This window comes from Hemitrygon akajei, chromosome 9, assembly GCF_048418815.1.
Source record: "Hemitrygon akajei chromosome 9, sHemAka1.3, whole genome shotgun sequence".
Taxonomy (NCBI): domain Eukaryota; kingdom Metazoa; phylum Chordata; class Chondrichthyes; order Myliobatiformes; family Dasyatidae; genus Hemitrygon; species Hemitrygon akajei.
Genome location: NC_133132.1, coordinates 158,740,615 through 158,766,439, shown reverse-complemented (window position 1 = coordinate 158,766,439; position 25,825 = coordinate 158,740,615). Strand labels below are relative to the sequence as shown.

At 39.2% G+C, this 25,825-nt stretch overlaps 1 protein-coding gene across 1 annotated transcript in view; it reads left to right on the top strand.

Moving 5' to 3' along the window:
* The window catches only part of LOC140733696 (synaptotagmin-like protein 2), a 238,669-nt gene that overhangs the window by 70,246 nt on the left and 142,598 nt on the right, over positions 1 to 25,825 (top strand). Inside the window, exons 2-5 of the mRNA XM_073057383.1 lie at positions 14,244 to 14,389; positions 16,248 to 16,344; positions 17,992 to 18,055; positions 19,661 to 19,709. Coding sequence (XP_072913484.1) covers positions 14,244 to 14,389; positions 16,248 to 16,344; positions 17,992 to 18,055; positions 19,661 to 19,709 — 356 coding nt within the window. The remainder of the gene's footprint in view (positions 1 to 14,243; positions 14,390 to 16,247; positions 16,345 to 17,991; positions 18,056 to 19,660; positions 19,710 to 25,825) is intronic.

Here is a 25,825-nt window from a genome sequence, read left to right as displayed (position 1 = left end):
TTCTGTTAAATCAGGGGTTCCCGATCTTTTTTATGCCATGGTCTCTTACCATTAACCAAGGGGTCCGTATACTCCAGGTTGGGAACCACTGTAATGTTCTTTCCTGCTCTCCTTGTTCATTGATAATGATTTATTTTGTTCATTTAAGTTTGATTATTGATGGTTGCACTAGTTGTTGACCGCTCATGGCTGTTTGCACTATCATCTTGTAAATTGTTCATTACTTAACATTTTAAAAAAGTCATTATGTTCCAAGTCCTGAAGCAGTAACATCAGCATCATATTACTCTTGCAGGATGAGTAAAGTTGAATTTACCTAGATTAGCTTAAACTCAAATGTAATAGGGAAAGTTATATTATCATAGTTCAGAGATCCTGGATGGGTCTGAGGTTGTCACTGAATATTTGAGTTCATTCCATAAGTATAAGTGGACTGGCTTTTCTTCTCAGTGTTACTCATGGCTCGAAGACTCTGACCACAACAATTATGCCATGTGCCATGGATTTATCTGGTTTCCAAAGTGATTTTCATTTTGCATCAGATCGAGAGTATTTGTGGCCTCTGGCTAAAATGAAGTCATCGAGCAGGCCAAGGACCCAGCCCAAGATCTTAAGGCACAAACTAACGGAGATGGGAGTAGACTCTCACATGGTGGATTGGATAGTGGACTACTTGACAGATAGACCTCAGTATGTGCGGTTGGGAGACTGTAGGTCTGACACGGTGGTCAGCAGCACAGGGGCGCCGCAGGGAACCGTACTCTCTCCGGTCCTGTTCACCCTGTACACATCAGACTTCCAATATAACTCGGAGTCCTGCCATGTGCAGAAGTTCGCTGATGACACGGCCATAGTGGGGTGTGTCAGGAATGGACAGGAGGAGGAGTATAGGAAACTGATACAGGACTTTGTGATATGGTGCAACTCAAACTACCTGCGTCTCAATATCACCAAGACCAAGGAGATGGTGGTGGACTTTAGGAGATCTAGGCCTCATATGGAGCCAGTGATCATTAATGGAGAATGTGTGGAGCAGGTTAAGACCTACAAGTATCTGGGAGTACAGTTAGACGAGAAGCTAGACTGGACTGCCAACACAGATGCCTTGTGCAGGAAGGCACAGAGTCGACTGTACTTCCTAAGAAGGTTGGCGTCATTCAATGTCTGTAGTGAGATGCTGAAGATGTTCTATAGGTCAGTTGTGGAGAGCGCCCTCTTCTTTGTGGTGGCGTGTTGGGGAGGAAGCATTAAGAAGAGGGACGCCTCACGTCTTAATAAGCTGGTAAGGAAGGCGGGCTCTGTCGTGGGCAAAGTACTGGAGAGTTTAACATCGGTAGCTGAGCAAAGGGCGCTGAGTAGGCTACGGTCAATTATGGATAACTCTGAACATCCTCTACATAGCACCATCCAGAGACAGAGAAGCAGTTTCAGCGACAGGTTACTATCGATGCAATGCTCCTCAGACAGGATGAAGAGGTCAATACTCCCCAATGTCATTAGGCTTTACAATTCTACCGCCAGGACTTAAGAACTTTTTAAAAGCTATTATTAATGCTTTTTGAGATAGTGATTTAGATGCATATCATATTTTTTACTGAGTTAAGTATTGTATGTAATTAGTTTTACTACAACAAGTGTATGGGACATTGGAAAAAAAGTTGAATTTCCCCATGGGGATGAATAAAGTATCTATCTATCTATCTATCTATCTATCTATCTATCTCAATTTGAGGAACTTTGAAGGATACCAAGCCATGAAATACAACATGGACGTTTTAAAACTTAATATTAAAGTTATGGAATGCCAAATAAAGACTGTTATTTCTTTCTTTCTGGATTACAATATTCTTCTCAGGCTGTCCTTCGGGATTAAAAATGACTTGCTTTCACTCGGCTTTTGTCGACTCTGAGGTGACTGATTCAGTAGATGTAAACTTTCCCACAAATGGGGCAGAAGGTGGCCGATGGGCAGGTGGTTGGGTAATTTGTACGGTAGTGTACTCTTTTGCCTGTTTATTCATGGCTTCTGTGTACTTTTAATGAACGGACTGCCTCAATAGCATCCTAAATGTTCATGTTTATTTTGAGTGGTTATAGGACAGTCATTAATGGGGATTTTGTAATTCTTCAAGGAAGTTCCAAGTACATGATTGAATCTGTTCATCTGTCCATCGAGTAGCATGCCCCCCAACAAGAAGTCAAAAAAGGTAGTAATCCTATCTGTGGTGAACTACATATACCTGTCTGGACTGCTCCTGTGGCTCCTCCCACAGACCCCTGCTGACTGCTCCTGTGGCTCCTCCCACAGACCCCTGTATAAAGGCGATTGAGGCCTGAGCCCGGCCTCATTCTCCAGGATGTTGTGTTGTTCCTTCTTCCAGTCAATAAAAGCCGATGTCTCGCTTCTTACGTCTCAGAGTGAGTTATTGATGGTGCATCACTATCTCAATAATAACAAGGCAACTGTTGATATTTACATTTAGATTCTAAACCCTGACACTGAAATGTCTCAGCCACTAGTCTACAATCTCATCATCCGTATCTGAGAAGTTTATTTCAGGAGATCCAAGAGGTAACCATTTTGAAAAAAGGTGTCATTTGCATTTGGAAGTCATTGGCAAGATCCTTCTCAATCCCCTTCTCCCAGTTGCTGGAGAGCAGCAATCCAGATTATAAGGTAGAGTTTGACTATCTGGCAGAAGAATGGATCTCCAAGGTGAATGAAAAGAGTAGCACCAGCCATTACATGGCTTTTTTTGACCTCACTAAATAATTTCCCACTATTAGTCAGGAAGGATTGTTGAACAGCTATCTGTAATATGGCTGCCCACTGAAATGCTTCCCTGTTTTGCACCTGCTCCATGATAGATTACAATGTACATCATAAATAACTTAACATTATATCATTACAGTTTTGTTCAGTAATTTTGTGGTAGGATTTGTAGTTTGGTAGTATAGGTGTAATTTATGATATAATCAATTGCCAAGATGATTCAATATAATTAACAGTTCTACGCTATGTTGTATGAAATGATCTACAACCCTAGTCTTTCCATCTTTAGTTGTAAATGATGTAAAAATAAATGCCTGCAAAACTAAATTCAATCCCTTACAAATGTTGCTTGTAAAATTTAATCACAGCACGATAATTATCCAATAAAAGTTTGTAAAGAAATATGATGTTTCTATTCTCATAGATCTGAACTAATAACAATTTTAACTGTTCTCTTGAACACAAACAGCTGCAATCAGTTCAATGCTGCTATATAATCCTTCACATCCACATTGAACTGTATCTGCCACCTACTGGCCAAGGCGTCATTCCTGGTTTAAGAAAATAAATGATTTCCTGTATTCACAGAGATTTTCATGAGAACTATTGGAGAGATGTTCATATCTCTTCTGATCATTCACAAGGATATTTCTCAACTTTTTTCATTTCTTCAGGAATTCTTTCCATGTTAGTTATACCTGCATGATAGGTTCTGATAATATGATGGTCACTCAAGACTGCAAGATCCTTCACGCTGCTACCATCCGAGAGCAGGTAGGGGAGCCTAAAGACACACACTTCACATTTAAGAACAGCTTCTTCCCCTCTGCATTCAGATATCTGAATATTCTATTAACACTACCTCATTACTGCTCATTGGCACTATTTTTATTGATGCTTACAGTAATTTTTATGTCTTGCACAGTACTGCTGTCACATAATAACAAATTTCATAACATATGTCAGTGATAATAAACTTGATCACCCTCTTCAGTGTGAAAAATGTTAATATATAATCTTTCCCTTCCCTTTGCAGTCGTTTCTCTCTGATATTGCCTTTGATAATCTAATACCCAACAGACCTTTTTTTCACCTGCCTTGTCACTAACACATATCTTGTACTTTCCTTCTACTCCTGAAGCTTATTTCCTCTCACGCATATTCATTAACTCTGCATTGAGTTGATTAGTTATTGATCTACCGTAAGGAGTAAATTAAAGCAACTATTATCTTATTTTGGGATGTGGGAAGAAACTGAAACATCTGGTGGAGGCCAACATGATCATTGACTCAAAGTGCAAACTTGACACAGGCTACACACACAGTCAGGATCGAGTCTGGCTTGCTGGACACTAGTTGGGAACTAACTGCTGCACCCCTATATTTCCCATTAGGTCCATGGTCCCCAAGTCACTCCTAAACAATCCCTCTTGATTGCTGGTCAATACCCCAGACCTGGAATATATCCAGCTGTTAGGGTCTCTGGCCAATATTTTCTAATTGCGAATGTCTATTCTTGGCACTTTCATCTATCATCTTTCATCATTGGACAAAATGGCAAAAGAAGTTTTCAACTAGATTTTTCAGCTTCCAAGCTTAGAAGAGTTGTGATCTCTTCCAGTTAAAATCAATGGTTAAATTTAAATGATGCCTTTGACTATGGGGTCACAATCTTCAGACCCTCGAGTTTGATACATTTCCTTTTGTCAGCCATGATCTTAATAATTTAACAACCTTATGTACTCAATTTCTAATCTATACTGAATTCAGTTCATTTATCAGCCCTGGAGTTTGCAGGAAATTATCTCTTAAATCACCAATCCATCATCAAATATCTCACTCCTGTTCAGATATCTTAAGGTATGCTCTAGTCTTAAATTTTCAAGCCCCATAATCCTTCAAGAACATTATATTTCTGCAGCAAAGGCACACACTAGGTCCTAGTGTAGATGACAGTAAGCGTAAGGCGCTTGTCCCCCTTGGACAAGGTGTAGCACCTGCTTAGCGTCCCCCCCCCCCCACCCTGATCAGGGTCACGTGAAGCCATGGGAGCAGGTGGTGGATGGTTGTATGAGCAGCTGGTGCACATCACAAGTCCTGGTTAAGTGACCACTGATTCCAGGCACAGAATCGCTAAAGAGTATTGATAATGGCTGGGATCACCTGGTTTATAAAGACGCTGCCAAGAAGAAGGCAATGGCAAACCTCTCTGTGAAAAATTTGACAAGAACAATCATGGTCATGGAAAGACCATAATCACCCACGTCATACGACATGGCTCATAGCAAACGAGCTACTATAAAATTCCTTTGGGCAATCATAATGTGCGATATACAATAAATGCATGTTGTTATTGTCTGTTAAGACAAATTAATTATTTTCTGGGATCATTACTAGCTAATTAGTAGCACATTTACAATTGTAGTTAGTTGTTACGAAGAAAAGTTTAATCAAATTCTGCACAATACATTAACTCTTAAACCTCATCAGCTTGCAATGTTTAATTAACATGGCTTTCTGAGAGCATGGCTGCAAATGCTGAAAACTTCATGTAAATGAATTCAATACAATTTTTCTTCAGTTCCCTGTTCACTTACTCCACCACATTGACTGTACTTTTCTCCTTTACATGCGACCTGTGACTATTGATCTATTTTAGGCTGAAGTGTATTAGTATGTTTTGAAAGTACCTAATGATGTAACTGTACTGTTTTCTTAACAACAATGTCTCTTTGTGCATAAACAATGGTTGTCTGTATAAAATATTAACTACATTAATCTAGTTGATCATGCCAGTAATTTTGGAGAAAAGCGAGTTGTGCTCTTTTTCAAGTGCTCACCTGTGAGGTTTCTGAAATAATTAGTTTCCAGGGATGCATTGCGATCCCGTTTTTAGCTACATCTCTAAATATATCTTCTCTCGATGGGCTGCAGCGTACACTTAAGTGGCATTCAGACTGTCCAGCTTTTCCTACGCTTCCCTTAGCAGGCTGCCAATCAATAACACCAGCAGTCTGCACATTTAATCCAAATGAGCACTGCTACATTGCAACATAGCGAAGATGCTTAAATTATTTAATTAACACAATCCTTTGAGACAGTGAAAGTTTCTCGACAAATGCAAGTTCTTTGGTTTACTGCTCACTTTTCAGTCATGGACAGAGACCAACATCGGAGAGTAAAGCCAGCATTAGGTCTGAAAATGTACCTGGATGGATTCTTTCCCCCTAAATTGTTCTCAACGTATTTCTTACTTGAAAACTTTTTAAATCAAGTAGAACATAGAATGTTTCAGGGATTGTGGGCTGATGTGGCTTGAGGGGCTGGAAAGGCCCACTCCACACAGCATCTCTAAATAAAATAGATAAAAATAAACAGGATCAGAACCTCTACTACTAAAATAGATCTGGATAGTAAACTGAAACTTATAGTACATTTTGTGTTTTTATTGGTCTAATAAATCTAATATACAGGGGCAGCTCTTGTCTCCTAATGCTTCTATTTACACTGGGACTTACCTGGGCTTTTCATCAGAAATCCTGGCTTTCAATACTGGTATCAACCAATGTGGGCAGTGACATCTTCAGCCTCAGATCCCCTTTTCAGCTCTTTAGCATCTAGCTAGCTGCTGATCAACAGCACAGAACCAGAGATTCACAGACGTACATAGAACACAGAACAGCACAGGAACAGGCCCTTCAGCCCACAGTGTTGTGCTGAACCAGCTAAAAGGTAAATCAAACACACCCAAACTCTAATCCCTCCTACCTACCCATTTCCCATATCCCACCATCTATCTCACATACTCATGCCTTTGTAAATGTCTTTTAAAAGCTCTAATCTATTTGCCTCTGCCGCCCATACCCACCAGACAGAGCATTCCAGGCATCAACCAGTCTCTGAGTAAAAACGTACTTTTGTTTGCAGTGTTCTTGCTGTGGCATGAGCTTCGTCTGAGGTTAGTAAAGTGTCTGACAGGTAGGTTCAGGTTGGTGACAGAAATATCAAACAAAATGTAACAAGGTTGCTACTGATTAGTTTCCTCAAATATATTTTGAGCAAAAGATTATGTGAGAATGGCCTTTCTGTCCCTTCCTGAATATATAATATTTTGTTATCCTTGCAATTATTTGAAGTTTCAGCTTATGGTTTGTAAGTTTAGTTTGCATTTAATTTCTGCAAATTTGACTGGACGTTAGAAACTGCACAGAATTAAGATGATGGCAAATTCATATTCACCTTTTACTAATCAATAGGAAAATGAGAACTGAAAATGTACAATTTCTTTTCTAGATGTTTTGGAACATCTATCAACTATTGTGGCGTTATGGTTGTGTTAATTTTCTCGCCCTCTTAAGATATCTGTAGTGTGCTATGCAAATATGTATGCAATTAGACTGTAACAATGCCGATCTGAAATTTTGAAGAATTCCATCTTAAGTATTAGGGCAGTGTTCTGTAATATGTATAGGAATGGTTATTAAATTGACTGCTCATTAAATACCAATTAAGTTTGAAAGATGAGTTTTCAAAATGGTATTAGGAGACATTTAACAATGATCTTTATGAGAATTTTTTGATTGTTAGCCATTAATATTCTGTCTCTCCACAGGCTTATTAAAATAAAGGGAAGATCTGCACTAAACTGTATTGTTCGTGCTAATGCTTATTAAAATACAGGGTCCTTATCAACTTCTCGTAACTTATTTGAAAATGTTGAATCAAGCTTTTTATTTAAAGGCACTTAACATCATATAGCAACACATACAAAATGCTGGAGGAACTCAGCAGGCTAGGCAGCATCAGTGGAAAAGAGTAAATAGTTGACGTTTTAGGCTGCGATCCTTCTTCAGGTCTGAAGAAGGGCCTTTTGTGTGTGTTGCTTTGGATTTCCAGTACCTTCTGGGTTTGTAGCTTAAAGTCATGTGGATTTTTAGCCTCAGTGTTTCTTAGCTCTCCTCTTTAGAAGCGTGAACAATGGGCTTGGTTTGCGAAGACACTGACTTATAAATTAACCATATAACAATTACCGCACGGAAACAGGCCATCTCGGCCCTTCTAGTCCGTGCCGACACTTACACTCACCTAGTCCCAGTGGCCCGCACTCAGCCCATAACCCTCCATTCCTTTCCTGTCCATATACCTATCCAATTTTACTTTAAATGACAATACCAAACCTGCCTCTACCACTTCTACTGGAAGCTCATTCTACACAGCTACCACTCTCTGAGTAAGGAAATTCCCCCTCGTGCTACCCTTAAACTTTTGCCCCGTAACTCTCAAATCATGTCCTCTTGTTTGAATCTCCCCTACTCTCAATGGAAAAAGCCTATCCACGTCAACTCGATCTATCCCCCTCATTATTTTAAATACCTCTATCAAGTCCCCCCTCAACCTTTTACGCTCCAAAGAGTAGTTCATTAAAGAGTAGTTCATTCATTTCACCAAAAAGAATTGACTGTTCTTAAGAAAAACTGAAGTAAATATAGTTCTTATTCAATCAGTTTTGATCTCTTGTTCTTTTCAGATTTGTAATCCCTTTGCATCTCCGTGTCTGCTTTTCACCCACTCAAATCTACAACTGGCAATCTAATATCAGGGATATCTAGATTGCATGCCTTATTTCTACATTCACAAAAACAAAATTGCAAAAGTTAAATTGTAGGACAGCAGCAAGGCTGTTCTATGAGACCAGTTCACTTCACTTTATTCTCCAGAGATGTTCCCAACTGTCAAGAAGAAAAGCAATACTTATTTTCTATTTTTTTGGTTGGCTATATTAAAAAGATAGGATTTTTCAACCTGAAAATGTTCAATATAAACAGAAAAATATAGACATTTTAACTAAATGCAGGTATCACTTCTAACATTGTTTCCAAAATCAGTTGATTTAATTTTGACTCAACAATGCTTTGTAAAATGCTTTCTTACCATTTTATATTTAATTTTTACTGTCTCTTGAAACAGTTGCCATACCTTTACTGACCTAGTGGAATTCTGCACCATTTCTTCTCGAAAGTGTAATAAAAAACGTTCATTACCTAAACATGGAGAACAGTTTTTTTTCACAATCATATACATGCAAAGTGCAAAGTTTAAAAGCTTAAAATTAACTAGTATAATGGACTGATATTTTTTGTTGTACGTACACCAATCTCAGTTGGCTAAATGGAAATTTGCAATCTTGCAAGATGAACCCTGATTTAGCCAACCTTTACTCTTCTCAGAAAAGGTGGAGCTTAATAAATATCCTGATAATTTCTGCTCTAACATGCAATAAAAAACTCTCACTACCTAAATGTGGAGAACACTTTATTTTAACAATTATGTATATACAAAGTGTGACGTGTAAAGGCTTAAAATTTACTAGTATAATGGAATGATATTTTTGTTGTATGCCAATCTTGTTAAAACCCAAGAGTCTGTATTTGTGTATGTCAATGCTCCCATTGTTCCGTCCTCAATATGCCTATCAGTTATTAGTGACTTGCATGGAATGCGGTCATTTTCAGAAAATTGCTGAGACTCGTGCTTATTTAAGTGATTTCAGATAATGGGTAAATATGTTAGTGTAAGTGATAGCTATTTTTGGCTGGTACAGACTTGACGGCCTTCTCTTCGATATGTGCTGCGGGATCCACTGAAGTTCAGTGCAGTTGCCTCAGAGGCTTTGTGGAGGAAGGCCGTGATCTAGGGTCGTGTTCTGCTGCTGGACAATGAGAAGCTGGGTCCTATGTAACAGACTCTATAATGCTTTACTGATCATTATAAGAACATAAGACCATAAGATATAGGAGCAGAAGTAGGCCTTTCAGCCCATCAAGTCTGCTCTGCCATTCAATCATGAGCTGATCCAATTCTTCCAATCATCCCCACTCCCCTGCCTTCTCCCCATACCCTTTCATGCCCTGGCTAATCAAGAACCTATCTATCTCTGCCTTAAATACACCCAGTAACCTGGCCTCCACAGCTGCTCGTGGCAACAAATTCCACAGATTTACCACCCTCTGATTAAAGTAATTTCTCTGCATCCCTGTTCTAAATGGATGTCCTTCAATCCTTAAGTAGTGCCCTCTTGTCCTAGACTCTCCTACCATGGGAAATAACTTTACCGTATCTAATCTGCTCAGGCCTTTTAACATTTGGAATGTTTCTATGAGATCCCCCCCTCATTCTCCTGAACTCCAAGGAATATAGCCCAAGAGCTGCCAGATGTTCCTCATATGGTAACCCTTTCATTCCTGGAATCATTCTTGTGAATCTTCTCTGAACCCTCTCCAACATCAGTATATCCTTTATAAAATAAGGAGCCCAAAACTGCACAAAATACTCCAAGTGTGGTCTCACAAGTACCTTATAGAGCCTCAACATCACATCCCTGCTCTTACATTTTATACCTCTAGAAATGAATGCAAACATTGCATTCACCTTCTTCACAACTGACTCAACCTGGAGGTTAACCTTTAAGGTAGCCTGCACAAGGACTCCCAAGTCCCTCGGCATCTCTGCATTTTCAATTTTCTCTCCATCTTAATAATAGTCTGCCTGTTTATTTCGTCCACCAAAGTGAATGATACACTTTCCAACATTGTATTTCATTTGCCACTGCTTTGCCCAATCCCCTAAACTATCTAAGTCTCTCTGCAGACTCTCTGTTTCCTCAACACCACCCACTCCTTCTGCAAGTATTTAAAAGCTTCCCAATCCTCTATCTTCCCACTCACTTTGGCTTCTTTGAATGCCTTCTCTTTTGCTTTTACTTTGGCTCTGATTTCACTTGTCCTTCTTCCACTTGAAGAAAGAAGGTAGTGTCCTTCTTCCATTCGAACATTTCTTCTTATTTCTTCTTTCTTTTATCTGTCTTGTTCTTCCCTCATTTTTCACAGAAACTCCAGCAATTGCTGCTCTGCCATCCTTCCTGCTAGTGTCCCTTTCCAGTCAACCTTGGCCAGTTCTCCTCTCATGCTGATGTAATTTCCTTTATTCCATTGAAATACCGACACATTGGAATTTAGTTTCTCCTTCTCAAATTTCAAAGTGAACTTGATCATATTGTGATCACTGTTCCTTAAGGGTTCCTTAACCTTAAGCTCTCTTGTCACCTCTGGATTCTTGCACTACACCCAATCCAGCACAGCCGATCCCCTAGTAGGCTCAATAACATGCTGTTCTTAAAAGCCATTCTACAAATTAGACATTCTACAAATTCTCTCTCTTGAGTTCTAGTACTGGTCTAGTTTTCCCATGTTAAAATCCCCAACGATTATCATGAAGTTGCCCTTTGGACACACTTTTTCTATCTCCTGCTGTAATTTCTAATCCACATCCTGGCTGCTGTTTGGAGGCTATTAGGGTCCTTTTACCCTTGCCATTTCTTAACTCAACCCATGGAGACTCTACACGTTCCAATCCTATGTCATCCCTTTCAAATGATTTAATATTATTTCTTATACACAAGGCCACATCAACTCCTCTGCCTACTAACCTATCTTTCCAATACACCGTATATCCTTGGACATTCAATTCCCAATGGCAGCCGTCCATTAGCCAAGTTTCAGAGATGGCCACAACATCATACTTGCTACTCTGTAGCTGAATTTCAAGATTGTCCATTTTATTCTTTATGCTGAGTACATTCAAATACAACACTTTCAGTCCAGTATTTGTTGATTTCTGTTTTAATTGCACCATGCCTCTATTGCCCTCTAACTCATCCCACTGGCTGTGATAATGCCTCATCTCCTGCCTGTCCTTTCTATCATCTCTGTTGCATGCTATCTTTGATTTATTTCTGTTTTCTCCTTCCTCAGGACCATCATTCTCATGAATCTTTTCAATCATAATTTTCACTGCACCTTATTTAAGGAAGAATCATGTGGCATTAACACATTGTACCAGCATTTAAAATGCATGCATGTATTTATATATTTATTTATTTATCATTGAAACACAGTGTGGAACTGGCCTTTTCAGCTCTACGAGTCACACAGCCCAGTAATCCCCCAATTTCATCCTAGCCAAATCACAGCACAGTCTACAATGATCAATTAACCTACCTTTGGACTGTGGGAGGAAACCTGAACAGTCACTTAGAGAACGTACCATTTAAGCAAGATTGCCCTTCTTGCTAAAAGAGAGGTAAAAACTAAAACCTGTAGGTTAGGAATATTTAAAGTTATATCTTCATTTGCAATAATACCAAAAAAGGCAGTAAGGGGATTTGGGTCAAATTGGACCCTAAAAAGTTGTGAGAAGGTATGAAATACTTCCCGCCAAAACTTTTCAATTGTAGGGCAAAACCAAAACATATGAATTAAAGAGGCATCAGCAGAGTTGCATTTATTACAAAGTGGAGAAACATTCGGGTAAAAACTGGACAGCTTCTGTTTAGAAATGTAAGCTCTATGAACCACTTTAAATTGTAGAAGAGAATGACGAGCACAGAAAGATGATTCATTAACCTGTTTAAGAATTTTATTCCATCTATCATCAGAAATCTGACAATTTAGGTCATCCTCCCAAGCTTTTCTTATTTTATCTAAAAAGTCTTGTCTAGAATCAATCAACAAGTTATAGATACCGGTAATAGAACCATTAACAAAAGGTTTTAAATTTAAAAGATCGTCCAGTAAATTTTTATCAGGAAAAGTATTTATTTAGGAAAAGTAGCTAATTGGAAATGTAGAAAATCTCTAATTTGAAGGTATCTGTAAAAATGTGATTTTGGGAGTGCAAATTTATTTGACAATTGGTCAAATGAAGCAAGAGATCCTGAGATAAACAGGTCCCAAAAACACAATACCTAATTCATCCCAATCTTTAAAGACTTTATCAGTCATGGAAGGGATAAAAAAAATAATTAAGGAGAATGGGAGATGATAATGAAAAAGTCTACCCTCCTACACATCTTCAATGGCTACATGATATGTCGTATTTAAATTTAGAAAAGATCCACTGCCGAGTCTTAAATTCGAAACAATCTTTTTATGATATTTGGGGACCTTTCCTAAATTACTTTTCCAATTTATAAAGTTTAACAGTGCACAGACTTTTATGTATATTTTTATCTTCTCTTCTTAAGTGAATATGTTTTTTTTTCTAATTATCCATTGTCATCCATCAGCTTTTTTCTTTGGTAGTTGGTAGGGGGTTGACTTTTTTTATATAATTTTTTTTTTATGATGTATGACCTATCTTTAAATTTTTGATTACAGAGTGGTATACCTTTATGTGTTATGCTATAACATTTTGATCAATTTTATTACGATATATGAATGTACACGTTATGTTGAGATGTATCTATGTGTTGCACTCTGTAAATCTTTTCTGAATAAAAATATTGTAAAAAGAAAGAAAGAAAAGAAAGAAAGAAAAGAAAGAAAGAGAACGTACCAACAGGCAATCGCGGGAATTGAACCTGGGTCACCTGTACTGGTGGTGTAGTGGCATCAGCGCTGGACTTCTGAGCGAGAGGTCCCGAGCTCGGATCCGGCCGGCTCCCTTGCACGCTCTCCATCTGTGCCTGGGTTGAGTGTCGAACTAGCAACTCGACCCAGTAAAAAAAAACCTGGAGAGGGATGGGCTCCGCCAGGTTTCAGATGCCCAAGACACGCTGTACGATGAGCAATCACCAAAAAGATCGGTGCAAAAAGCTTGTCATGATGGCGCCCCAACGACTCCACACACACACACACACACACACACACACACACACACACACACACAATCACACACACACACACACACACACACACACACACACACACACACACACACACACACACACACACACACACACACACACACACACACACACACACACACACACACACACACACCGTACTGTAAAGCGTTGTGCTAACCACTACTCTACTCTTCCAATGAACAGAATACAGATTTGACCTGACTCTATATTTGATAAAAAGGTTATATCTTTATAAACAATAGCTAGGACTCTTTGCTTATTGTCCATTTTGTACAGTCCAGTAAAGTAGCTACTTTTGGATTTAATACAGGTTGCAGGTTTGTTAGGAGGCTGTTTTATACTGTTTGTTTATATCAATTTTTATCAACAGTCTATGTCCATGTGAAAAAGTAAGATTATGATATGAAAGCTCCCATATTTCAGGGATAAGCTTTTGCTTGCAGAAGTTCAAAGTATATTTATTATGAAAGTACAAATATGTCATTGTCATTAAATACGACCTTGAGATTCAATTTCTAGGAGAGGAAAATAATTAAAAAGAATGGGGATAATAATATATTAAAGATGTGTTATCTACTAGGCTCTAATCCATCTGATATAAATTTGTACTTGTATCTGTGTTGCGTTGGGAATAACAACTCAACAAACTGATTTAATTACTACCATCTCAAAACCTGCAAATATAGTTTGGAGTCTTAACCATTGATGTAAGATGTTAACAATGAACAGAAGAACTAAATCCCTTGAATTCAAATTCTTCCACAGCAAATTGAAGAAATCGAACGTTGATACAAAGAAATTGAAGGTGATGACAGGCGAATGGTTCAATGATATTAAATCCAAGCGCTATGGAGAAATTGCCAGTGGTATAGATATGCTAAAAAAATCATTTAACAGGAAAAAGATGCCAGGTAACATTTCCTTGGAAAGCTTTCAAGTTCCAATTTTGTTTCCTCCATGGAGATATGTATCTTGATAAAATGACTTATTTTTCCCGTGTAAGTCCACCCCTAGGATACCATTGGTACCAAATCTTCATCAATCTAGAAGTCTCAGCACTTACCTTTACTCCATTAGGGTCTTTCTTGAATAATCACTTCCACAAGCACACACTCAATGATTCAGGATCAGCTTCTTCCCCTCTGTCATTTCTGAATGACCATTGTACCCATGAACACTACTTTTTTATTTTTACTTTTGCACTTTTTATTTAACTATTTTATTATATATATATATACTTACTGTAATTCACACGTTATTAGGTATTGCATTGCACTGCTGCTGTAAAGATAATAAATTTCACTGCATAATGCCAGTGATATTAAACCTGATTCTGACTTCTGATTCTCCTAATGTCTGCACCTGTATCTCAATATCCATTTTGTCCATCACGCATGCCACTCTATGGAAGTATGTTTAAGGATAAAATTTGTTGTGATGGCTATAAATTTTAAGTTATGGAAAGCTAAAGAATTAATTTTCCAATTATTTCTTCTGATACTCTGAGCATTAAAAATAATAAATGGAAAATCAGTGGGACTTTTCCAATGATAACTTCTGAATTTTGTTTAGATCTAACTGTATTGATTCTGCTGCCGGAATGCTATCGTGTGTAGATGAGAGTAGTACCTTAGAGACTTTCAAATCTAAACTTGGTAGTTATTTCAACAGACTATGTGAACAGGAAGTTGGCAAGGTTTCTTGGGCCTGTTCTTGTCAAAAACTTTCTGATGTTCTAATGATTGTTCCAAACAAGCTTACTTACAGAAATCCAACCTGAATCTACTGCAAGGGATGTTTCTGCTGCGACAAGACTTTTTTTTGGATCTTACTTTGTGATAACCTTACACTCACGTTTTGCAGCTGAAATGAATAAAGAGGAGGAAGACCAAACCAGCTAGTCTTTTTTCTGCATTATTCAGGGATGCTGAAGTCAATTGTAGCGCTTTGCCTAAACATTGACCAATTATTTTTAAACTTCCTCTCTCTACATCAGTACTCTCATCAGTTAAAAGTTAGCAACAGTGAAGCATCTGTTCTGACATTGAACCAGACAAATTTCTCTTTTCACCTTGCATCTTTAAAATTTTAATCTCATTCTAAAGTCCCAAGGAATTCAGTTTATTGAGAGCTTATTTGACATTTGAGTTAATGATTTTCAGACCAAAGAAAATTCTGTTTGTCATTTTGAACACCTATTAAGATGCATCTGTGCATACAAATCTCAGATTGGCAAACAAAATAACTCGACATAGGAGGTCAAGACCCAAAAGTACATGGGTGTTCTTTGCTGTAGCAATCCTGGATGATGATCTCATACCTTTTTACTAATCCTTTTTTTTTTGCACTTTTTACTGATTCTGGCACAGTAGCACAGTGGTTATCACAACACTTTACAGTACAGGTGACCCCGGTTCAAATCCCACTGCTGCCTATAAGGAGTTTGTACATTCTCCCCAAGACCGTGTGGGTTTCCTTAGGGGGCTCCCGTTTCCTCCCACGGGCCAAAGACCTACTGGTTGGTGGATTAATTGGTTAGTGTAAATTGTCCTGTAATTAGGCTAGAGTTAAATCAGATGGTGCTGGACAGCACAGCTCGAAGGTCCAGAAGGGCCTACTCTGTGCCTTATTTCAGTACAACACAACTTCTAACAAATGCTGAGTACCACCTCTTGATTTACACTTAATGGAGAATGCATGAAGGTTGATTTTAATGCTCAGGGAAAGGAAATTGCTTTTTGTGAGTTGCTGTTTACTTTTCATGCGCAGTTGTTCCAGATGTTGCTGTGAAGGTGTCGCAGAATGCAAGCCTGCCTCTCAATCAAAGTCCTCCACGTGCAGATAGTACCACAGATCCAGAGAAGAGGTAGGAAATCTTTGGAGATGTGCACAATGCATACACATTTCATGGCACAGGAGCTAGTGAAGCTCTTCATTTGAAGAATTAAATGGATGGCAGAAATTTTACCCTTCTAGAACTTTTTTTGTTTTATCTTGCTTTTTATTGAATTTTCAAAGTTTTTTTAAGAAACCAACTTAGTAATACTGTCAGCATTTTTGTGTTTCATTTTAACTTGTTTATTTAAATACCTCCAGTATCTTTAAAACAGAGAATGGAATTTTACCAAAGCACGTTAAAAATCTTTGCTAATATACAGATACTTAAATTTCAAGCCACATAGTATTCAATAATTTATCGTTCATACAGAAAAGCTGTACATTTGAATGAAATATATTTGCGCTGTTGCTATGCTTGCAATTCTATTCAGTGTTAAAATGGGGCTCTTAATGAAGTGGAAGCTCGTTTCATTTGGGACCTAATGTTAATAATTTTCCTTCCATCATATATAAATGCTGAGCCAAAGTTAATGAGCGGCTTCTGTGGCTTGTTCAGTTCCCTCTAGACAGTAACCTAAATGAATAGGTCTGTGACGGATTGTGAAAGGAAGTGGTGATAGATATTCCCAGTCTACCCTCCTCAGTGCTATTCCTGATAGACCTGAAGATATCGATTTTGAAGGATACAGCTTTCAGGCTTCCCAGGGAACAACGTCAATGAGAAGATCTGATGGTTTTTTTTCTTTGGCTAGTTGGTTTACCCAAACATGGAAAGCCGTACTTTCATTCAGTATTCCCAGTATCAAGGCCCTATACTCTACCTGCATTCTTACTCTGGTTTTTGGTTTAATGTCCTTTAAAAAGAGAGGCTCTCTCGATAATCTAAACAGATCTACAAGATACCATCAGCAAACTTGGATACAACTTGATAGGTCCTGAAGAGATGTTTTGTTTAGCCTACTCTGTACCAATGCTGCTTAGTTCTTATAAGACTATAAGCTATTGGAGCCGATAAAGGCCACTTGGCCCATTGAGCTTGCTTTACTATTCAATCATGAGCAAATTTTCCATTCAACTCCATTCTTTCACCTTCTCCTGTAACCCATAATTCCATTGTCAACCAATCTCTGCTTTAAATTGGCCTCCACAGTCCTCCATAATAAGAACTTCACAGATACACTGCCCTCTAGCTTAAGAAATTCCTCCTCATCTCTACTTCAAAGTGATGTTCCCTTATTCTGAGGCTGTGCCCCCGGATTATAAACTCCCCAACAAATCGAAGTATCTTCTCCATGTCCACTCCATCCAAATCTTTCCAATATCCATGAGGCTCCTAGAAGATCCTCCTCATCCTTCTGAAACCCATCAAATGCTCTTCAGATGTTAAGTCTTTCACTCCTGGGATCATTCTTGGGAACTTTCTCTGGGTCTTTTCCAGGGCCAGCACATCTTTCCTTAGATATAGAGCCCAAAATTGCTCACAATATTCCAAATGTATTCTGACCAATGCCTTACAAAGCCTTAGCAGTGCATCTTTGCTTTTATATTTGATTTACTAAAGAGAAATGGATACCATACTGTTTCAGGGAAGTACGTATTTTTTGTCATTTTACATCATTTTTAGACCTGAATTTCTTTCTTCATAACTATTATTTTGACATTTTTGTTTGAACAGCTCATCAAAATATGCAGAATCCTTACCACAGACAGAGATGACGCCATCCAAGTTCCATCCACAGGTCAGAATCAGTGCCTTTATCTGTGAGACATAGGTTAAAAATAAAAGTTTCCTGAATCATTTGAAGTACTTCTGTTTCTATTTAGCTCCATATTTCTACTTGTGTAAAAGGAGGGCTGAAATGTCATATTAGCATCCTGGATGGCTCTGTTCTCTAAGAGTTGTTCCCTCTGAACATTGGACTCAATTAATCTAGTAGAAATTAGATATGAAAGCTAGTAGTTAGTAGGAGAAAACTGAAAGATAACATGGAGTAGGTGTTTGAAATAGCAGGTGATGTTTTAAAAATCTAGTGAACACCAGGAGATGAGTCAAAGCTGATCTACCTGAGCATGAGTTTGGTACAGCTTTTACCTTCACAGTTGACGAGATAACCAGTAAAGCTACATATTGATAACAGAATGGTGACTACACAAAGACTTAATTAAGTAGGTCCTGATTACAGAATAAAAATGGTTATCTACAGATCTAACAGTAAATCCAATTATCTATTACAACAATGGGTACACATTATAACATAATGAATTCATGAAACTTGGGCATCATTGCCACTGCATTCCCTGTCTCTGCTTTTGTCTGTGGTTCCCTATTAACACATTAGCACAAGCTTCATCTCTATTTAGTAGTTTTAGCCCTCAGTATTATTTTCCCTACAACAGTACTTGTATTGCTCTTTTTTACAACCAGGTTCAAAATTGTACTTTCACCTAACAACTGCAAGATAGTCCATGATCTCATTCAGAAACAAGTTCCAGTAAAGTCTGAACCTCTGTGGATAATTAAAATGTATGTGTCACAGACCCGACAGTTAATTCCTCATATTCTCCTAATTCCCTTTTCCCCGTGTTCTCCCGGGCTCCTTGATTGCAGCACCTGATTCTCACTTAAACCTGCGGCATAAATACCCGGGCTTTGCATCCACTCACTGCCAGATAGTTGTTTCAGCCAGTGTGGTAATTCACGTTCCTGGCCGCTTAGGATTGCGTATTCTAAGTTTTACTTCAGTACCGAGGTTTGCCTGTGTAACTCTGTCTCTCCGTGTCAAGATAAGTATTGCCTGCCGTTTGCCTTTCCATTTGCCGTTCAGCTCCAGCAACACTCCGTGTCAAGATAAAGGATTGCCGGCCGCCTGCCTGTCCGTTCATTCTCCGGTTTGCCGTTCAACTCCAGCCACGCTCACGTCCTCATCTGCATCCCAGCTCTGTCTCCGTGCCAGCGTCCTGCGTTTGGGTTCACCTGTTCTCAGCAACAGTATGTGCAGGGCTAAATTCTGAAGGCTCAAATTCAAGAGCGCAAGCTTTCTCTGGCAGTACTTTAACACAGGCATCTTGTTCAAATATGGATGCTCTCATCCATTCATTTTGCCCAACACTTTGCCCAAATATTTCCTCATTGACTGTACCTTGCTCAGCTTATGAAGGTTACTGCATAGGTGATTTTCAATTCATAAATACAGCTTACTAGCACTGACAGTGGTGTGCAAAATCAGTAAAACAGAAGAAAATTTAATATATTAGAAAGGTTGTTGCAGATGCAAACAGTAAAATTGTTTTGTCCAAATCAGATTTTAATTTAATATCCTTTTCCTATCTTTTCCTTTATATAGGCACCTGCAGACAAACATGAAATAAAAGATGAAGCAGAGACCAGGGGAGGTACAGTACATTTACAAAGCTACTTTGAAGGGCGGATTAGGATTTTACAGTACATACAGATGTTTCTACACACAACTAAACACCTTACTTGCAAAAACGCTCCTTAAATTTTCCTTTCTTGAATTCTCGTAACTTAATATGGCCATCAACAACTAAAATTGGATTGATTAATGCCAAATCATGTTTATAAACCAGTGATGAGTACTGGTTATTTTGTTAATTATATGCAGCACATAATTAAAAACACCAGATTGTGACTGCCTATCAACTTTATTAATCATGATTAGTTCAAACATCTCAAAACTTCACTACATAATTTCAAACAATTATTTCATTCCTTAGTTTACTTTAATAACTTCCAAAACCCATTACTTATGTTCAGATACTGCTTACTCTTGCTGAATCTGGCTTGGGTCTGAATTGGCGAGTTCTTCTCTAAGGCCCCAACTCAGCATCTTCTTCTTTGTGGTGTGTCCAGATCAGATCTTATTTTATTGTCCTTTCTCTATCTTTTCTTCCTATTTAAGTTCTGATGTCAGTGCTGCTGGTTATCTTGCAATACACCCTTTTATACATTTCTTCCCATTAGCTTAGAGACATTGCTTAGTTTATTATTGACAATTAAACTATAAGGAAATCCTTATTCATATAAGTATGTGTTTCTTTAACCCTTTCAAATTTCTGCCTGGTGCCATTCTACAACTGTCTCAACCAACTGTTCCTTAATGATCAGAGTTATAAGACTGTTACATTCACAAGATGTCAGCCCCAGAACATCCCCATTGGCTTATTCTGTTCTCTGAGTGGTTTATAATGGGATATGGAGCAATCTCAGCTAAGTTTCTATGTTAATGCTGACCAAATATTAAACTTGTGACCCTCCTTTGCTGTGCAGCTTTATTCTTGGTTCTTAGCTCCTCTTCCTAGCCAGCACAATGCCCACCCAGAGCCTAAAGGGACACCTGATATCTCTCTCTAACTGCTGCAATTATGGTACTTTGTCTGAGAGACTGGTTCTTGGTGAAGTAATATCTCTTGGGAAATATTTCTGTGCATTATTTGCTCTAGCACCTTTTACACTTCTTCAGCATCGGGCAGCTATCTACTGATGTTGTAATAAGTGCAAGGACTATTTTTGCCTTTGCAAATATGGAAGTGGAGCTATACACTGCAATAACAGTCATAATTCAAAACAATCACTTTACAACTGGGAATACATTCCATATTTTGTTATATTATCATTAATTCAGTGGATACTCCGCAGACTGTCTCCGGCATACCCATAAGACATAGGAGCAGAGTTAGTATATTTGGCCCATCAGTTCTGCTCTGCAACGCATCCTTGGGTATGTTGGTTGTTAACACAAACAAAACATTTCATTATATGATTCACTGTATATGTGGTAATTAAATCTAACTCTGAATCGGAATTGGACAGTGTTTACGATCAGAACCGAAAATGCCCATTTGAATCTCCTAAAATTATCAGGTGCTGGGTGAATATCTCTTGGGAACTAACTAAAGTGATCTAACTGTTGCTGTACACAGTCAATGGTGACACGACTGGCAGCAACCAATTACTAGACTTGTCAGTATGGCAATAACAATCCCTTCAGGGCGGGTTAGGAACCTCAGGGGAAGAGGTAACGACATGTCCATTTTAGAGTTGTCACAGACATTGCTTCCTACCTGGGTATCTCTGAATGACATTGTATTCACAGGTTCTTGGTTTCCCAATGCTGTCTTGACAGAGGTCTGTAAAATAATTCAGGAAGACTTTATGCCATACTCTCATGCCTGAGTTGTTTCTCTCCTTTGAAGTCACAGCTGCCATGACCTCAACATTGATCTGAGGTTCCACAGCGTTACAACGCTATTGCAGGTTGGGGCATTAGAGTTTGGAGTTCAATTCCGGCGCCGTCTGTAAGGAGTTAGTATGTTCTTCCTGTGACTGCGTGGGTTTGCTCCGTTCTGCTCCCACAGTCTGAAGACGTACCGGTTAGTAGGTTAATTGGTCATTGGCAATTTTCCCATGATGAGGCTAATGTTAAACAGTGAGGTTGCTGGGCAGCAGGGCTCATTGGGCCAGAAGGTATCCACACTGATTCCACACTGTATCTCTCAATAAAAAAATCTCTACATTTATCTCTAAATAAATAGATATAGGTTCTTCCCAAGCATCTGGAGCAGTTAGTTAGTTCTCAACCTGCTGCACTCAGGGGATCCAAGCACTGTATTCATGCTGAAATGTATTTCACCTGCTGCGATTTCATGTACATTCTGGCATTGGCAAGGTTAGTGTCAGAGAATGTAGTCAAGTGCCTAGCAAGGACGTCCATTAATAACCTGGACCTTTTCCTTAATAAAGGTTTCTGTCTCTCAGTGTTGAGGTTGTGGATAACTAAAAGTCAGGAATATTTTTAGAGAGCACACAAGAGGACTTCATTCCAAGGAGATTCAAAGTTCTAAGTTCAACTTTATTATCAAGTATGTTTATCATATGCACCCCTGAGATTTATCTTCTTGCAGACACCCACAAAGCAAAGAAACACAATAGAATCCATGAAAGACCACACACAACAATGGCCGACAAACATCCAATGTGCAAAAGAGGACAAATCATGCAAATAGTAAAACAAAGGTAAATACAGAATATAATTAGTAAGACATGAGGTTGCACTGTATGACATTTTCTGTGGCACATTTTGCCCAGAGAGGTGTGATCTGGGAGGCAGAGTTGGGATTGAAGGCAGCCATTTATTTCCCTGCGACCTTGCTCCAATACACAGAGGTTTACATAGGTTTGCTGAGTTTGCATGGCTGGCCTACTGAATATAGCACCTGATCATGGAATAACATAGCATGGCAACTTACCCTTCAGCCCATTGCTGACCCTCAGTATCCACTTCCATTAGATCTACAATAATCCCATTTTACTCTCTCCACATCCCTGACAACTCTACCCTGATTCTACATTCACTTCCATGTTAGGCTCCATTTACAGTGACCAATTACTCTACTGACCAGCTGTGGGAGGAGATTGGACCATCCAGAGGAAATCCATGTGGTCTAGATGCGAAATTGCAGACCCCACGAAAGCAAGAATGGGGACTGAAACTGTGTTGCTGGACCAGTGAGACAGTGGCTCTACTAGCTGTGTCGCTCAGCTCTTTTGCAAAAGGAAGAAAAGCATATGAACTCCCAGATCGAGGTGCAGACTAAAGAACAGCCGGATCAAGAAGGGCAAAAAGGTGGGGGGTGGGGGTAGACCACCAGGGAAAGTTACAGCAGAATGGTACCTGTCTCATATCCCAGCAGAGTGGAACAGGGAGATATTGATTTCATGGGCCACCAGGGACTTCCTTGCAGAGAAATGCTCTTCTCAAGGGGTGTAACATAATCCTTAAGCAGATGCCTGCTCCAGATCAACATTCTTCTCCAGTGAACGTAGCAAACATGTGTATCCTTCTGTACAGGAACACTTGTGCATAGCATTGTGTAAACAATCACAGAGATGGCTCAATACAGCAGAGGGAGAGGTTGCACTGATGAATCTCCAAAACAGTAATCTTAATTTTCACTGTTAAAATATGTGGGGATCTTCTCATCTAGAGGGTAACAGCCGGGACCACTTTCACCATTCCACCTCCTGCAATGTAACTCATCGATGAGGATCTCCAGATCTCCTTGTGTGAACTCCGAGCTGTTCCTGTCTCCATTACATCTTCCGTCTCCACCCAGCAACTATATTGTGCATCGCTGCTGTTGGGCCACCCTGGAGATTGGCTCTTTAAGAGCTGATGTCTTTCTCAAACAATTGAGCCTGGTCCCATCAGGGAAAGTGGCAGTGAGATTTTACTTCCTGTGTGTAAGCCATCTTATCCGTGTTTTAACACCTTTTTTTAACAACTACAATTTTTTGTGTCTATCACTTTGGGAATTAGTGCTATTTTTCCATTGCAGGTTGAGTGCAACAAATATTTTCAAAGTGCCAGATCTTTGAGATAAAAAAAAAGAATGTGATCTATGTTTAACCATGAGCAATTTTTACACTGGAATTGTTTTCAGTTTTGTTTCCATAATACTGGGCCACATTAACCACAGTCTCTATTTTGTATACCACCTACTCTGGCTCTAGTCCAAGTTTAATGTGTTCAGATATTCTATCAGGAACACAAAGGAGATACGTTTATGATACTTATGTCAGTATTCAGAGAGCTGCAATTTTTGGGATACTCAAATAACTCTAACATGAGATTCAAAAACCTGAGGTACAAAGAGACTTAATTCCAAGGGGACGAGAATATTGAAGCAAGGATGTAATGTTAAGGCTTTACATTGGTGAAGCCTCACTTGGACTAGTGTGAGCAGCTTTTGGAATGTGGGGGAGTTGGGGGGAGGGGCAACAGAGCACACAGAAGAAACCCAAGTAGTCACGGGGAGAAGATACAAATTTCCTTACAGGCAGAAGCGGGAATTGAATGCCTGTCAGTGTTCACTCCCACTGTAAAACTATGTGCTAACTGTTGTGCTACTGAACTGCCCAGTTTTAGACTAGGTAAATGCTTTGTCAAGCACTTGCAGTCTGTCTGAAACACTCACCTTGGCTCCCAGTTTCTAGCCATTTTAATTCGCCTTCCTGTTCCCAAACCAACATGCATGTCCTCAGCCTCCTCCTCTGTCAGGGTGAAGTCAGATGTAAACCAAAACAGAAATCCCTCATATTCATTCTGGGTAGCCAATGCCCCAGGGGTATGAATTAAATCTTCCAATGACAGGCAACTCATTGGTTCTGTGTTCATTTCTTGCTCTTTATGATTCACCCAGGCTCTCTTACCCCTACACCCTTCTTTTCAACCCCTCCACCTCCCACAGGCTCCCTTTGACCCAATTTACCCAATTCCTCTCCCCCATCTTGTTCCACGTGCCCATCACCCCTACACTTAGCCGACTTCCACCCCATCCTTCAACTGGTCCTGAATATTATCCCTCTCTTATCTGGTTCCATTTAACAACTTTTTTACTTACCAGATCCGAGAATCTGCAGCTCTTGTTCTCAACTTACAGCCTCTAGCTTCTGTCTTTGTCTCCATTCTGCCTGTTCCCACCTGACTCTATCTGCCCATCATCCCCTTATGTACCTGGTTCCACTTATCACCTGCCAACATCTACCTCACTTACAAACACGCCGGAGGAACTCAGCAGGTCGGGCAGCATCTGTGGAAACGAGCAGTCAAGCTCGTTTGACTGCTTGTTTCCACGGATGCTGCCTGACCTGCTGAGTTCCTCCAGTGGTTTGTACATGTTGATTTGACCACAGCATCTGCAGTGTACTTTGTGTATCTACCTCACTTCTTGTGTACACCCCTTTATAGTGTCTCTCTCCCTTCTACACTCTGTCCTGATGCAACAGTTTAATCTACCTGTTGAATTTATCCAGAAGTCTCTCGAATTATCTTAGAATCAAAGAATGATTTGAACATGAAAGGAGGCCATTGGCTTGTCATGTCTGCATCAACTATCCACCAGAGTAATTTGTTCACTGCCCCTTCTCCAAAAACTTATGATTTCTTTCAGCATTTATGACACTTATACGATTCCACCTTCAAGGCCATGGTGAACCTTTCTTCACAACACCTGAAGGCAGAGTTTTCCAGCTTGCAACCACAGAGTGTGGTCAAAAATATTCCCTGATGTCATTTTTAATTCTTTAAATTATTTTCTCCTCTATGCCAACGTCCTAAAGTCCTTGACCCCTTCATCAAAGAGATCAGTCTTCCAATATCCACTCTACCCAGTCCCTTTAGAATTTTACATCTTTCTATCAACTCAAATTTCTTTTGAAAGCGAAGTGTTCCAGCCTGTTTAATCTCTACTTCTTACGGTAGTTGCTCATCCCAAAATCTTTTTTATCTGGGCCCTCTCAAATGCCCTCACATCCTTTCAATAATGTAATGATGCTGGGTGAGTGTTTTATAAAGGTTCAGCATCATTTCTCAGCTTTTATGTTCTGTTTCTGTTGATAAAGTCACAAATTATTTATGCTTAACCAACCACTTTCTCAACCTGACTTGCCACTTCTGATGATATATACGCTCTTGCACCCAATGTCAACT